Consider the following 14,349-nt stretch of genomic DNA (forward strand, 5'->3'; position numbering starts at 1 on the left):
CTGCTCTTTCAGGGTGCCACGAGCTAAAATCCACATAAGTGGTAAGTGTGCACGTTATGCTTTGCCCACTTTTCTAAAATTATGTACGGTAAGAGCTATGTGCAACAGCTTCGTGCTCATTCTGAGTGGTTTAAAACCCCGGTTCCGCCTTGGGCACCACTCCTCCTATGTATCCTCTGGATACCTACTTTAACAGGGTATTGCTACTAGGGGTCTGTTGAGGCAGTTCCTTCAGCACATACAAAGAGAAACGTGCGGTAGCCCCTGTGTGACAGGCCAAGACTAGTATGATTCTAGGCTCTTGGTCGTATTCCCTTAAAGGAATCTATTCCTGATTCCAAGCCTTGAGCTCTACCCCGGGCCCAGGAGTCTGGCCCTAACAGGTAAGTATTTTGGGGTATGTAGCCTAGGCCTTTGGCCGTAGGGAATAACGTCACTGACAGCCGTCTAACGTCCCAGGGGCAACTCCCATAGCAATATGGTAGAGTTGGTACTTAGTGCTCGCCATGGTTCTGGCATGCACTCCCCACAGCATGGTGGCGTGGGTATACCGTTCCGCATAGCGACCCCTAGAGGACACAGTTCAAAGTTTCCATGAAAGGGAACGTCTCAGGTTACTTATGTAACCATGGTTCCCTGAGTAGGGAACGAGACACTGCGTCCTCTAGGTTTCTTGCCATGCTGCGGCCGCAAGCTTCAGACGAAGAAGTGAATGATGTGTGCTCCCGGCGCCTATTTATACTATAGTCGCACCGGTAGTGACGTCATAGCTGTCGCCCGCCAATGAGTTGGTGTTTTTTCAATGTATGCTTCAGACACGGGTCACAACGAGGCGTTCCCCCATAGCGACCCCTAGAGGACGCAGTGTCTCGTTCTCTACTCAGGGAACCATGGTTACATAAGTAACCTGAGACGAAATCCCTCTATGTAAAGTCCTGTTAAAGAGCCAGTTCAGCCAAAAATGAACATTCAGATTTTTTACTCCATCACATTGTTCCAAACCTGTATGGCATATACTTTATTCTGTGGAACATACATTTTTAAGACTTTCCTAATTGCTCTGTTACATACAATCACCATGAATGAGAACTGAAGCTCTCAAGATTCGAAAAAGAAGCAAAAGCATCATAAAATAATCCATACATTACTTGTGTGCAATATTCTAAGACTTCTGAAGTCAAACAATAGCTTTGTGTGAGATATACACCAAAATTTAAACATTCACAAATAATCTTTCCTACATTGAGCAAGTGAGTAGATTTTGGGAACCGGATCAATCTAATTTGTGAATGAATCATTCAAACCAATTTTGTGAAGTGAATCAAGCAGTTCATTGAAAAGATGACTCAAATTCTTAAAGATTGACTCAAATTTATGCTCACACAAAGCATCTCATGATTTAAAACTACATGAAATATGTGACCCTAGCTGTGAAAAGCCAGCTAAAGTTTTTTTGTTTTTTTTTGTGATTTACTGTTTTCTACATAAAATCATCCTTCATAAAGATGTAGAACATTCTGTGAAAATATAACCTTTATATCTTTAATATTGACTGAGTAAGGCCATGTCAAAGATTGAAATCATAGAGAAATTAATGGTTGAAATCAAACTTTGATGCTTGTTATCTCATAATTAGATTTTGAGACTTTAGCCTGGATTCCACAGACAGGGTCACATACTGTATAGTTCACGAGTTCTATGGAGCACTTTTATGATATATATTTTTGAATGAACGTTTGAAGGCTTGAAGGCTTCAGTTCCCATTCACTGTAACTGAATAAAAAAGAGAATCAAAATGTATTATTTTGTGTTTCAACAAAGAAAGTAATTTGGAGAAATTATTTTAACTGTTTATTTTTTTTTGTTTTTTTTTTGGCAACTATTTGTTTAAAAACATCAAATGAAAAAAAAAAACTGCACTTGTAGAATTTTAAGAAACCTAATTAATTTCTCATCAGTTATTTTTGTCATGACGTCAAGGAAACAAAAACATAGCACAGCATGATTTGTGATGCATGATACGCCACCATCATCAAAGGAAGAGGAACAGGGAAGAGTCCTTTAAAATCTGTTATAAGACGAAGGCAGTCTTGTCACTGTCCATGTATTTAAAGTCACAAAATCATCCATTAATTTTGCTCCTCAGTCAAGTTTTGTTTTCCTAATGAACAAAAAACAAAATCACCATCACTTCTCCTATTAACACATAATCACCTTACCACAACACCGTCCACGAAAAAATCCATCATAAAAGTAAAATTCAGCTTGTGTTGGTAGAAAACAAAAGAAAGAGGACTTGAGAAGTATCCTTTTTTCTTTCTTTCAAGTTATGCATCGGAGCACAGAGTGAGATCCGAGCATACATACAGAGAATATGAATGTCATTGAACGGCAGCCTAGTTGGCAACTCCCGTATCCTTCCCGATGTACATGTCAGCAAGCTTTTTAAACTGCAGGCCCCAGTTAGAAAGGTAATCATATTCATGGTCTCCCTCAGTCACAGAGGACTCCATAGAGCTCAGTGACTCAGCGATTGATCCATTGCCCTCATAAGCATAAGTGGCGAGAGAGTCATAGGGAGGCGCGAAAGGGTCTGTGTCGTTTTCTTGCAGTCTGCTAATAATGAAGTCTCTGACATCTGCGCACTCCTTCATGGGTGAAGGTCTGTGATAGGGAAACAGCATCTCGGGGATGATGTCGCGCCGCAGCTTGTTGCTTTCGATCACCTCCGGGTGGCGCAGCGTGCCAATGTCAAAGGCCTGCGTGTCCTCCTCACCACCACCTTCGTCGTTGTAGCTGACTACGTTATCCCTGACGTCCTCTTTGGAGATGATCAGCGGTTCCTTCCTCCTCTGCTTCTTTAGAGCCGAGAACAGCACCACAATCACTGGAAAAGAGTGAAGAGATTTGTCAGTGGTATTACTGTTAAAGTCTGCATGAAATTAAAATTCAAAATTCTATTCTGTAAATGCATTTTATTGATCTTATTGAGAATAATTAATTCATGCATGCATATCATTTGTTTGCATTTTTTGAGCTTGTAATTTTTTATCAAAATGGTTCTTCCGGTTAAACGTCAGACTTCTCTGGTGACGTATGCAGGACTTCTCCAATAATTTAGTCAGCTTAAAGCCACAAGCTCAAATTCAGATTTGCTATTTATTTATTTTTTTGGGATAATCCAATTCACTCACATGTACATCACAATATGGAAGAAGAGATTTGTCGCTACTTATTTTCGTCATGAATTTAATGAAAACTAAGATGAAACCCAATTGAAAACATTTTCATGAACTGGAAAAAAAAAAAAAACATTACTGGAAAAACCAAAACAAAACTAAAATGCATTTTCATGACTGAAAACAGCATCCCTAAACTAATTTAAAAAATCCAGTGTTTTTCTCCATGCGATTAATAAAGTAAAAACAAAAAAATATATATTAAAAAAAGTTTTTCTGAATTTTGAGTATGAATCACTATTAAATTATATATATGTTATATTTCAAACTTGAAACATTTACAACTCACCTGCATTAAATGAGAAAATACCACTAGACTGCAATAATACTAGACTGTACTTAGAAAATGAACACTATTAAACATATATAAAAAAAAAAAGCATTTTAACTTGGAAGCTCTAAAATACTACAACTAAAATAAATAAATAAAATCTAAAACTGAAACTAGAAAACTGGAAGCTGGAGAAACTAAAACTAAAGGTGATGAAAACTAATGAAAACTAAACTAAATAAAAAAAAAAAAAATCTAAACTATTACAAGCCTGCCTTGGGTTATGATGCAAATTACAAAACCCTGTCTGCATAAACTCACTAAGCAGGATGAGGATGCAGAGAAGTATCGCCACTAGCGCCCCAGTGCTGAGGCCAGCAGAGAGCAGCAACGCGTCGACACTGCAGGAACGCATGTTGCCGGTGGCGTCACAACTGCACACGCGAATGGTCAACGTGCTGGTGCTGCTCTGGATGGGGTAGTCGCTGTCGGAGATAACTACTGGCAGATAGTAGACACTCATTTCACGCCTGTTAAATCCACTTCTTCTGGTCAGGATTCTGGCTGTGTTATCTGTGGGGGTTAAAAGAACATTCAAACAGTCTGAGCTGGAGATATTATCTCATGCTGAGTCAAACAACAGCAAAAATAAAGCTGTTTTTCTTGGTGCCAAAACAAAAAAAGATTAAACACATGCATTTTCCATAAGATTCAAGATTGAAACGTCAAAGGAAAGATTTATTCACCTTCATTATCAAAGATGGTGAAGTTTGGATTCATTGAACTCAAGCTGAATACAAATCTGTGACCCACAAGAGGATCGTCTGTGTCGATGGCACTGATAGTCTGTATGAGCTGGAATGGTAGACCTGATTTTGAACTTGCATTTTGAACTTGCATTGAACTTGACTACATTGTATATAAAAAGCATTCATATTTTTTGAAACCTTCATGGCTAACCAGTCAAAAGCAAATATAAAGTATAAATACCTGCCCAGCTCTGACATTCTCACACACAAATGTCTCATAAATCATGGCAAATTCTGGCGCATTGTCATTCACATCCAAAACCTTTATCAAGACAGGAACACGGCTTCTTTGATGAGGGTTATCTTGAGGAATAATGTAAAGATTATCACAATGTAAAGCAGGCAGTATATATACATTACATGATGTGTCACCAGGCTATTTCTTTATGCATGTGCTTACTTACTTATTTCACTGGCCAGGACTGAGATGTTGTGCCACTTTGACACTTCCCTGTCAAGAGATTTAAGAATTGTGATGGATCCATTCTTGGGGTCGATGTGGTAGAGTCTCTCCGGGTCTGTGTGTTGATCTATTGCATATCTATGGACAGGTTTAAGAAAGAAATAAAAATAGCTTAAAACAGTCACTGACATTCCACGAAGTTTGAAGAAGAGGTGGCATTGCATAGGATTTATTATAAACTATAACAGATTAGACAAATGCCAACTGCCAGGGAATTATTGTAAATGAGTTTTTTTTTAATTGTAAAATATTATATATTTTTTGTTTGTTTTATAACAATATGGAAGCCATATGGAAGCCCATTTCAGCCTCAAATAAAAATTAATAAATAAGTAATTTACACTTTATTTATCATACTTGCAACTTTATATCTCCTGCAACTTTTATATCCTATTTTATAAAAAAATTAATTATTGTAATTGATCTACTTTAAATGAATTAATGACTTATAAATCTATATTTCACAATTTCTGCCTAATTTATCTGCGTTTATTTTTCATCATGGTAACTTCCAATCATAATTGTGACTTTGTATTTCACAATGAGATTTGTTTCTTAAATCTGTATTATTTTACCCATCAAGTTCTCAGAGCCGATTGTGGGCATTACTCCAACACTTTACTGTACAAAACAACTTTAAATTTGTAAACTTTATATACAGTATATGAGGCAAAATCACTAAACATTTGCACCCCATTTTTGCACTGTTTCAGTCTCATTTGCTAACCACTCTTAATCCAGTTTCACCATGCACAATCTGCATATGTAGTACCGTGACATGCATATTCAAATTGTCATTTCACTGCATACAAATCTTTTCTATGTTAATTAGGCTTATTATAGACTGTGCCTTATACACCAAAAGTCAGCACTATTTGTGTTTGTGTACATTTTCTAGGCATCACTGCAGCAATTCATCAAATGCTAATCAAATGAAGAAGAGTGTTTGGATATATATATATTTTTTTGCAGTCGAGTGCATTTTCATAATTTTAAAGAGTTGATTCAGGCACTGGAGCAATGCCGTCCCAGTGAAATATGTCAGATAGCTGTAGTGTGCTGCATCTTCCACAACCTGGAGAAAAACCAGCCTGCAATATTGGGAATTGCATTCAACAGATTTATTTATTTATTTTATTTTTTTGTTGTTGTTTGTGCCGTTTTTTGATTTGCATAATTTATTCAAAGATTCGGATGCAGTGCAGACAGCGTGTGGAAATAAACTACCGTATGCTATTGTGGGTGCAAATCATTTTAGTGAATTCCCTGCAGTAACTGTTGAATAATTAAATATTTCAAATGCTCACTGGATTGGGTAATGTGTGGCATCAGGGTCCCAGGCTGTAATAGTTCCAATTGCTATTCCTTTTGGTGTGTCCTCATTGACCTCAAAGACATACTGAGGCCTGCTGAAGACAGGAGGCTCATCTACATCTTTGGCCATGACCTTGACGATGGCTGTGTCTAAGAATGGGCCCAGAAGAGTGAAGTTGGGGTCCTGGTGTGTATTAGTGACCTCCACTTTCACTGTGTAAACACGCTTACTTTCATAGTCCAGTTTCTGTATGAATATCAAGAAGAGTGATTGTTAATATTTCAGTAGCATTATAAATCATAACATATAAATACTAATACTGATTAGTATTAGTATTATTAATATTACTACTAATACTAATACAGTCTGGCGAGTAAACAAAAAAATGTACTAGCCAATGGCGATTCAATTGCCAAGGTGTCCGTAGAGGGTTGATATGTGTATACACACACACACACACATACACATATATATATATATAATATAATTTTCCCAAAAGTGCAAGATTTTCCTTTTATTTTTATAAATTTGTTACTGAGGGATGTTTTATTTACTACTGAGGGAAAGGGGGGATTAAAATATAAGATGAAATAAAAAAAAATTATTATTTATGTTTATGTATTTTTTTTATTTGTCTTGGCAAGTAAACAAAAAAATGTACTAGCCAATGTCGATTCAATTGCCAAGGTGTCCGTAGAGGGTTGATATGTGTATACACACACACACACACACACACACACATATATATATATATAAACCTGCTAAATGACTAAATGTAAATGTAAATGTAATACAGGGTTTTACCTTTTTGACAACGATAACACCCTCTTGGGTTATCTCATCTGTTATTATATCAAGATATGCTTTGCCATCTCCATCTCCAATTCTGTATTTCATTTCAGCATTTTCTCCCTCATCACCATCATTGGCTTTGATTCGGCCCACAGTTGATCCGATTGCTGCTGACTCATAAGTGCTTAGGTGGTAAGAACCTTGAAAAGGAAAGAGGTTATGTTCATTTCAACCATATACAACAATTATATGCCCTTTCTGGTCTTAATTCTAAGCCCTTCATGGCTTTTAAAATCTACCCTATTTGATTAATTCATTCTTAATGCACAATACTAGTTGTATTTTCATTGGTGTGTGTTATTCTTGACAAAAAAATGGTCCTCATTATATTTTAATCAAAATCGAATAACTTGCTCTTCCTCTGAAAAGCTTTTTTTCTGATGTCACTTTGGCCATGCTAGAATTTTGTTTAACTAAAATTTTAACCAATAGCAAACAGCTATTTAAGCAGTATTTTAGTGAACTCATTTGTTTTAGCTCCATGTAATATTTCTCTGGTGAATAATACTCTATCTCACTTGGAAATGCATCAGAAATACAACTCACACATCAAGAAGTATAATATGCCAGAAATACAATTTAAACAATAGATGGCTTGCAATTCACGTTAACTTTAAAAGCATTTTTAATTTAGTGATATCTTACTGTAAGCAAAACGTGGTGGGCTGTCATTAACATCTGTAAGGGTGACATTGACCATGGTGGTTCCAGACAGACCACCCATCTGTCCTGCCATGTCTTTGGCTTGTATAACCACCTGATACTCCTTCCGCACTTCTCGGTCCATATTTGAAAGGGCTATTCTGACAATTCCTGCACAGAAAAAAAAAAACCATTGTATAACCAATAAGCATAAAAATATAATATTGTAATATCAACAACAATGTAAATGTAACATCTCTCTCTCTCACTCTTTCTATCTCTAGTCTATACACACATGATGTATATTGTGTCATAAATATTAGTAATACAATAAATAGTCCATATCGTACCTATTCATTCATATAGATAATTTTTTCATTTATTATGAAATATTCCTACTTACAAAGCACAATTACATATTCATTCATTTATCCACTAATTGTTTTAAATTTAATGCAAGACATCAGTTTTGCAGTTCTGAGTAAACAGAAACTTGTACTTCCATTTTTCTTAATGTTTTATCTAATAATATATTTGTTTACAACTTTCTTAAAGGGCCAGTGTTTTCCTTTCCTTGTATTTATACCTTCATCTTAATAGTTTGCATCCATAACCTTTATATTGGAACATTTATCAAACTTAACTTCCATTCTTCCCAGAAAAAGTAATAAAACAAGCCCAGCATAGTAATTTGTTCCATTTCCAAAGCTTCCAAAGTTTTATTCTATTTCGTGTAAAACAAATATTCTAGCTGTAGCTAAATGTGTTAAGCAGGCGCAGCAGTGTGTGATCTTTATGCTTCAGACATTCCACATAAAAAGTCACATCCCTGCCTCACTTTGTCCAATGGCCTCAGGCATCCATCGTAGTAGTATGTCAGCAGAGAATATGTTTTCAACAAGATGTTTGGAGGACTCACCTGTCTCTGGCTCCACAGAGAAATAGGGCTGCCCTTGCAGGATGCTGTACACTAGTTTGGCACTGTTCCCGTATGTGGCATCATCTGCATCAGTGGCATTGACTTCTATTACAAAAGTACCTATAAAAAAGAGAGACAAAAGAGTTTTGAGGAATGGAGAGGAAAGCAAATGGAGATGTTTGATTAAGTCTCCTTCTTCTCTTTTATGGAGACACCCAAAAAACATCAACAATGTAATAAAATGTCCTCAGATTTGCCAAAATTCCAAAGTCTGCCTTCAGAAATTATTAGCTTCTCATAAAATTCTTCCAAATACATAAAATTTATTGACATACTGTATGCCAATATTTATTTCTCCTTATAGGCATTTTAGGATAAGCATCTGAGGCAAACGTCAATATTTCACTCAAGCATGATTGAGAACATACCTGAGTCTGAAGAACTAGGAAAGACCAACCTCTGAGCAATAAAATATTCCTATGGGTAGCAGTGGAGAAGATACAGTCACTTTAATATTAAGATTAAACCGATTAGCATCTATATAAGACTTTTTCGGAGGAGGATTGTGTTTGGAAATACATTTATATAATATTAAATTTCTCAAATGTGAAGAACCAAGCTCTCAATAAATGTATTATCAAGGGGTACAGTTATGAAAAGGAAACAAATGGTTGGGTCCTTGTTTGGCTTCAGAACTGAATTATTAGCATTCATTATGGTTCAAAGGCTACGGTGCCTCTAACCTTGATTTACCACCATTCCTTAAATTGGAAAACCCAGATAGAATTGGTTTTGTCCTAGGGTTGTGTGTCAGAGGGTAATGAGTGCTTCATAATATGATGACACTTTCCCCCTGATTGAGGGCAATAATTTAATAAATACGATGTACAGTGCCTTATATTAGATTCCAGCTGAACATGAGAACCCATATCAGAGATGGAAGAGCATCATTAGATTTTCTTTGGGGAGATGATATCAAACAGACTGCTTCACTGCTTGAGGACTGACTTGATTGGAAATGGGATAACCAGAGGTTATTATGATATTACTGAGAAGCAGAATGAATCTACTGAATATTCATGCAATGTGAATATGTATGGTGCAGTGTCACTGCTAGCACAGAGCCACTGATTGTGTGAGACAGTCGTGATAGATGATGTGCGAATGGGAATTAGATGTAAATAGAAAATGTGATAAGATGAGCAAATAGAATCTCTTCCATCAGGCACTGCATCAGGACTCAAGAGAGGCAGTGCCTAGCGGGCATTGGCTTTAATGTTTACATATATTTGCATTTGACTACCTGAAAAGTGTTTCCTAGATTCCTAGAAAACTGCTATGTTTAGGTAATAGGTTTTTTTCTGATTATTAATAGAACCATGGTATCAGTCTTATTTGCTATGCATATTGTTATTTACTTATGCGGCAACAAACACCAAATAATAAATAGAAAATGTCAGAACTCATTTTAGAATTTTTCCTAGTTTGTTATGGTCTCTAGACTTCTTGACTGCATCAAATTCTCCTGGGGTTTTTAAAATAACTCATGTGGAACTATAACATTCATTTATTATTTTTATTTTCTATTCATTATTTTTTTTTTCAATTTCAGGGCACACAGAAAAAAAATAAATAAAAGTAAATAAATAAATCATGCAGAAAATGTTGCGTAACTATAGGTCAACATGTTAAAATATTAAATCAAAGCCAAAATAAAACATTAAAAACACAAAACAAAACAAATTTTTGTCAAATTCTAACTCACTTTTGTCTAAATCCTAACCTAGTAATGTTGAGTAACATGATAGGTCAACATGATAAAGACTTAAATCAAAGCCAAAACAGCCCTAACAAACAAAACAAAAAAAAAAAATACAAGACTTAACAAGACAAGACAAAGACTTAAATCAAAGGCAAAACAAAACAACCCTAATAAAACAACAGAAAATAAAACGTTGTGAAAGTGTAGCTCTCTTGTCTAAATGCTCGACTCCATAACACTACATGCTCCAAAGACTTGTCAATTGAAGAAGAAGGAAAAAAAAAACCCTCTAAAAACCAACTGCGCTGAGGCATCCTTGACCTTAAAAACACTGCAGCGACAGGAATATCACACCCTGGTGCAGTATTCCAGCATGACAGTAAATGCACTTCAAATAACAACACCGAGAGAAAAAGTAATTTTCATTCACTCACCGATGTCTGACATTTCAGGTACACTGGCAGTGTAGACAGCCTTGGTAAATTTGGGCTCATTGTCATTGATGTCATGTATCTTGACAATGAATTCAGTGGCAGGCTCCAGAGGGAGGCCCGTGATCTTGTTTAAAGCCTGGGCCTGCAGTGTGTAAGAGGCCTTTTCCTCTCTGTCCAGTCTCTGTGTAGCATGTAAATCCCCAGACTTCTCATCGATACGAAAAATTGTGCCTGCTCCTTCCCCAAAGAGAACGTATCTGGCAGTTCCATCCCCTCTGTCTTTGTCTGAGCGAAGCTGCATGGACAGAAAACAGATTGTGACTTAATCCAATTTGTGGATATTTTCAAATCAAACCCTTTAATCAAACACTGTAACAAAAAGTCCTTCCTTCAGCAAAATGTTAATATGATATGCTGTCATGTTTTATTAACCAGTGGACTTCAGCTAGACTTGTTTTCAATCATGGTTAGCAGCTTAGAAGAATCATCTTTTGGAGGGAAAGCTCTCTAGGGACAATAGAAACACATAAAAGCCACAGTCTTAAGAGTATAAGTCTACAAAACATATTCCATTAAATACTAATGAAGCTTTTAGTCAGTTTTTACCACTGCATTTCCATTGCATTTCCATTTGCATTTCTAAAAATACAAAATGTTCCTAGGCATTTTAGAACATGATGATTTCCATGACTTTTCATTTTAATAGTGATAATACTACTCATAATTGTTTATTGCCATCTTTGTCCTTACTGTTATCCTGCCACTTAGAATAAACTCATAAAACTGGATCTCATCACTGTCCTCTATATAGTATTACATTAAAACTGACTGATGTTAGAAACTAAATCGCCAATGCTTTGAAGTCTTTCAACGCTTTTCTTTTTGCCATTTTTATAATAAAATTCTGTTTTTAGCATGTTTGTCTTCTTGAAATGGAGTAATAATAATAATAACAACACTTTATTTGAGAAAAAAATTGTGCAAACTAGAATTTCCCTGCTTTTTATTATTTGTTTATTTATTATTATTTTATTTATTAAATACATTTTTAATAAGGAAGGTTTTAAAGTCTGGGTATAAGAACAAGCCTAAAATAGAACATTTTTCAATGCAACACTTTAAATATTAGGTAAAACTCGTTAAAAAAGACATAAAAAAAGTTATTTTCTTTTCCTTTAAAATCTTAGTAAGGTACAGAAAAGTTCCCCTAATTGAAGAATCACCCTGATTCATCCCACTAGTTGGGTCATTCAGTGTCCCTGAAATGAGTTTATTTGCCCTTAAGCTGTCCAACTGTCACCGTCTGATGCTTAATTAAATTTCAACCAGTGGGATGAGACTATATGGGTTCTAACAGGCTTCAGTGAATCACAAAAGCAGGTGTTTCATGCGTTTATGTGTGCAGATGCAGGTCCAGCATCTGGTTAGAGTCATGGCCATTTAATGCATTTATCCTGGGCTCTAAAGGCTGTTTTTAGAAAGAGCCAGTGGTCTGATTCGACCAGCTGACCCTTCAAACATACTCAGCAGGATCTCATAACAAACACTTTATGTTATCCACTCTGACTGATGGAGAGGGCAAATGAAAGACGTAGGAAAACATCACAAAGCAGAATGTTACAAAAGCAGCTATTTATCTGGCCTAACATAAAAGCTGTGTTCTGACTTACACTGTCCCTAAATAGTGTACACCGTGTCAGATATAGGGAGACATACAAAATGTGCAGGGCTGGGGGTACTTCATGGAGAGGTTTGAGAACCACTGCAATAGACCAATTCAGAGTAGACGTCACAGTTACGTCACTTGCAGCTGCGTGCACATAGTGCTTACAGAAATACACTGGGAACAAGTGTAGGTAAATGGGTAAAATCCATGGAATAAAAGAAAAAAATATTTTTGTGCCTTTTGATGTAAAGATCGGAATGCAAATATTTTTTATAGAAAACTGTCATCAAAGACGCCATTTGAAGCTAAACGCAGACGTTTAAATGGACATACTATGAATGAAAACTGCTATGATTACTCTACTTTTAAAGCATAAATTTGATTTAAACAATAGGTCTACATAATATTCACATAGGCTGTTCATAGGGGACGTATTGTATTAGCCCTACAGTTACAGCATGAAATGTTATTTAAACCTTACTATTAACATTTTTACATAACATTTATTTATTTTATCTCACAATTCTGACTTTTTTTTCTCGCAAATGCACGTTTATATCTCCTAATTCGGACTTTATAACTCAACCTTACTATTAACATTTTTACATAACATTTATTTATTTTATCTCACAATTCTGACTTTTTTTTCCTCGCAAATGCAAGTTTATATCTCCTAATTCAGACTTTATAACTCGACTTAACTCAAAAAATAGTGAGTTCCCTTTCGATACTACACTCGTACTGCGTCTTCCTAGACGCATGTTGGAAAAAGCCTTTTTTCTCCTGAACTGAAGCCTTTTTTCATTCACGCAGTGAAACTGCACGGCCATTGGTTCGTGCAGTGTATTAAAAAAACGAACCAATTGGCTAGGCAGCGGAGCTGCACGAGCCTATGGCGACGAAGCCCACCAAGCCTGCCAAAGCCCACCAGAATGGATGGGGCATCTGGCTATATAAGCGGGCGTTCGCCATAGGATTCTCAGATTTCTTCTCATTCAGCGACGACTCTACGCTCATCGCTGATCCTGAAAGCCTGCTCGCCGTTGACACGCCTCGCAGCTGGATTGAGACCTCCCTGCTTGGCTGACCGGCTCTCTTCGCGCCTCAGCATCGCAGCAGTTCCGTCCTGTTCCCCTGCAGCCATCCGGCGATACTGAAAGAGCTTATCTCTAGCAGGTAAGCCTTAAAACAGCAAATTCTAGTGACGTTACAAATGTCGCGTTGCGAGTGTGGCTCGTGCAGGGAATCTTGCACAATGCAGAAGGGCAGTGAGTGCGTCACCTGTCTGGGCAGCCCCCACGCAGAGACTGCTCGCTCACTGAGACAGAATGCTCTCGTTGAAAGCATGAGTCTCGCCCTTCTCCACTCGCGGACCGCCTTCACTGAAGGCAGCCCTGCTCTCCCATTTCTCCTCTCAGCATGCCTCGGAGAGGGAAACAGCGGAGTCAGGGAATAAGCAACTGGGTTGACCGATCTCATTCCGGTACTGTGCCCGCGTGCTCTCTCTCCCCGTTGCACTCGGATCCACCGCAGAAGGGCAGTGAACTGTGCGCCTACTGAGACAGAATGCTCACTCAGAGCATGAGTCTCGCTCTTCTCCACTCGTGGACCGCCTTTCACTGAAGGCAGCCCCGCTCTCCCGTTTCTCCTCTCTCAGCAAGCCTCGGAGAGAAAACCGCAAAGCCTGGGAACTAAGCAACCGGGTCTGAGCGATCTCACACCGACACAGAGCCTGCATACTCGCTCTCCCCACTGCGCTTCGATCCGTGTCTCACACGTAAGGATCGGCATCCCTCTTTACATCGAGCGGCTCTATCCTCCTAAGTAGATCGGAGCAGATGCTGCCACTGGCAGCTTCGAATTGTGTGTGTCACTATGACTGCGCTCACAGACACAGGCTGCTCTTACCACGAAAGCAGTCTGCCCCTGTTCGTTCACGGAAGGCGGCCCCGCCTCCCCGCTCTCATGTTTCTCTTC

At 37.5% G+C, this 14,349-nt stretch overlaps 1 protein-coding gene across 1 annotated transcript in view; it reads right to left on the minus strand.

Moving 5' to 3' along the window:
* Positions 1 to 2,323: 2,323 nt before the first annotated feature.
* The window catches only part of LOC107678940 (cadherin-10-like), a 32,140-nt gene continuing 20,114 nt past the window's right edge, over positions 2,324 to 14,349 (minus strand). Inside the window, exons 3-12 of the mRNA XM_016474340.1 lie at positions 10,707 to 11,001; positions 8,511 to 8,630; positions 7,595 to 7,762; positions 6,902 to 7,089; positions 6,090 to 6,343; positions 4,724 to 4,860; positions 4,501 to 4,622; positions 4,257 to 4,365; positions 3,832 to 4,083; positions 2,324 to 2,887 (exon numbers count right to left, since the gene is read on the minus strand). Coding sequence (XP_016329826.1) covers positions 2,397 to 2,887; positions 3,832 to 4,083; positions 4,257 to 4,365; positions 4,501 to 4,622; positions 4,724 to 4,860; positions 6,090 to 6,343; positions 6,902 to 7,089; positions 7,595 to 7,762; positions 8,511 to 8,630; positions 10,707 to 11,001 — 2,136 coding nt within the window. The 3' untranslated portion in view covers positions 2,324 to 2,396. The remainder of the gene's footprint in view (positions 2,888 to 3,831; positions 4,084 to 4,256; positions 4,366 to 4,500; positions 4,623 to 4,723; positions 4,861 to 6,089; positions 6,344 to 6,901; positions 7,090 to 7,594; positions 7,763 to 8,510; positions 8,631 to 10,706; positions 11,002 to 14,349) is intronic.

This window comes from Sinocyclocheilus anshuiensis, unplaced genomic scaffold (genome assembly GCF_001515605.1).
Source record: "Sinocyclocheilus anshuiensis isolate Anshui unplaced genomic scaffold, SAMN03320099.WGS_v1.1 scaffold1872, whole genome shotgun sequence".
In the NCBI taxonomy this organism is placed as follows: domain Eukaryota; kingdom Metazoa; phylum Chordata; class Actinopteri; order Cypriniformes; family Cyprinidae; genus Sinocyclocheilus; species Sinocyclocheilus anshuiensis.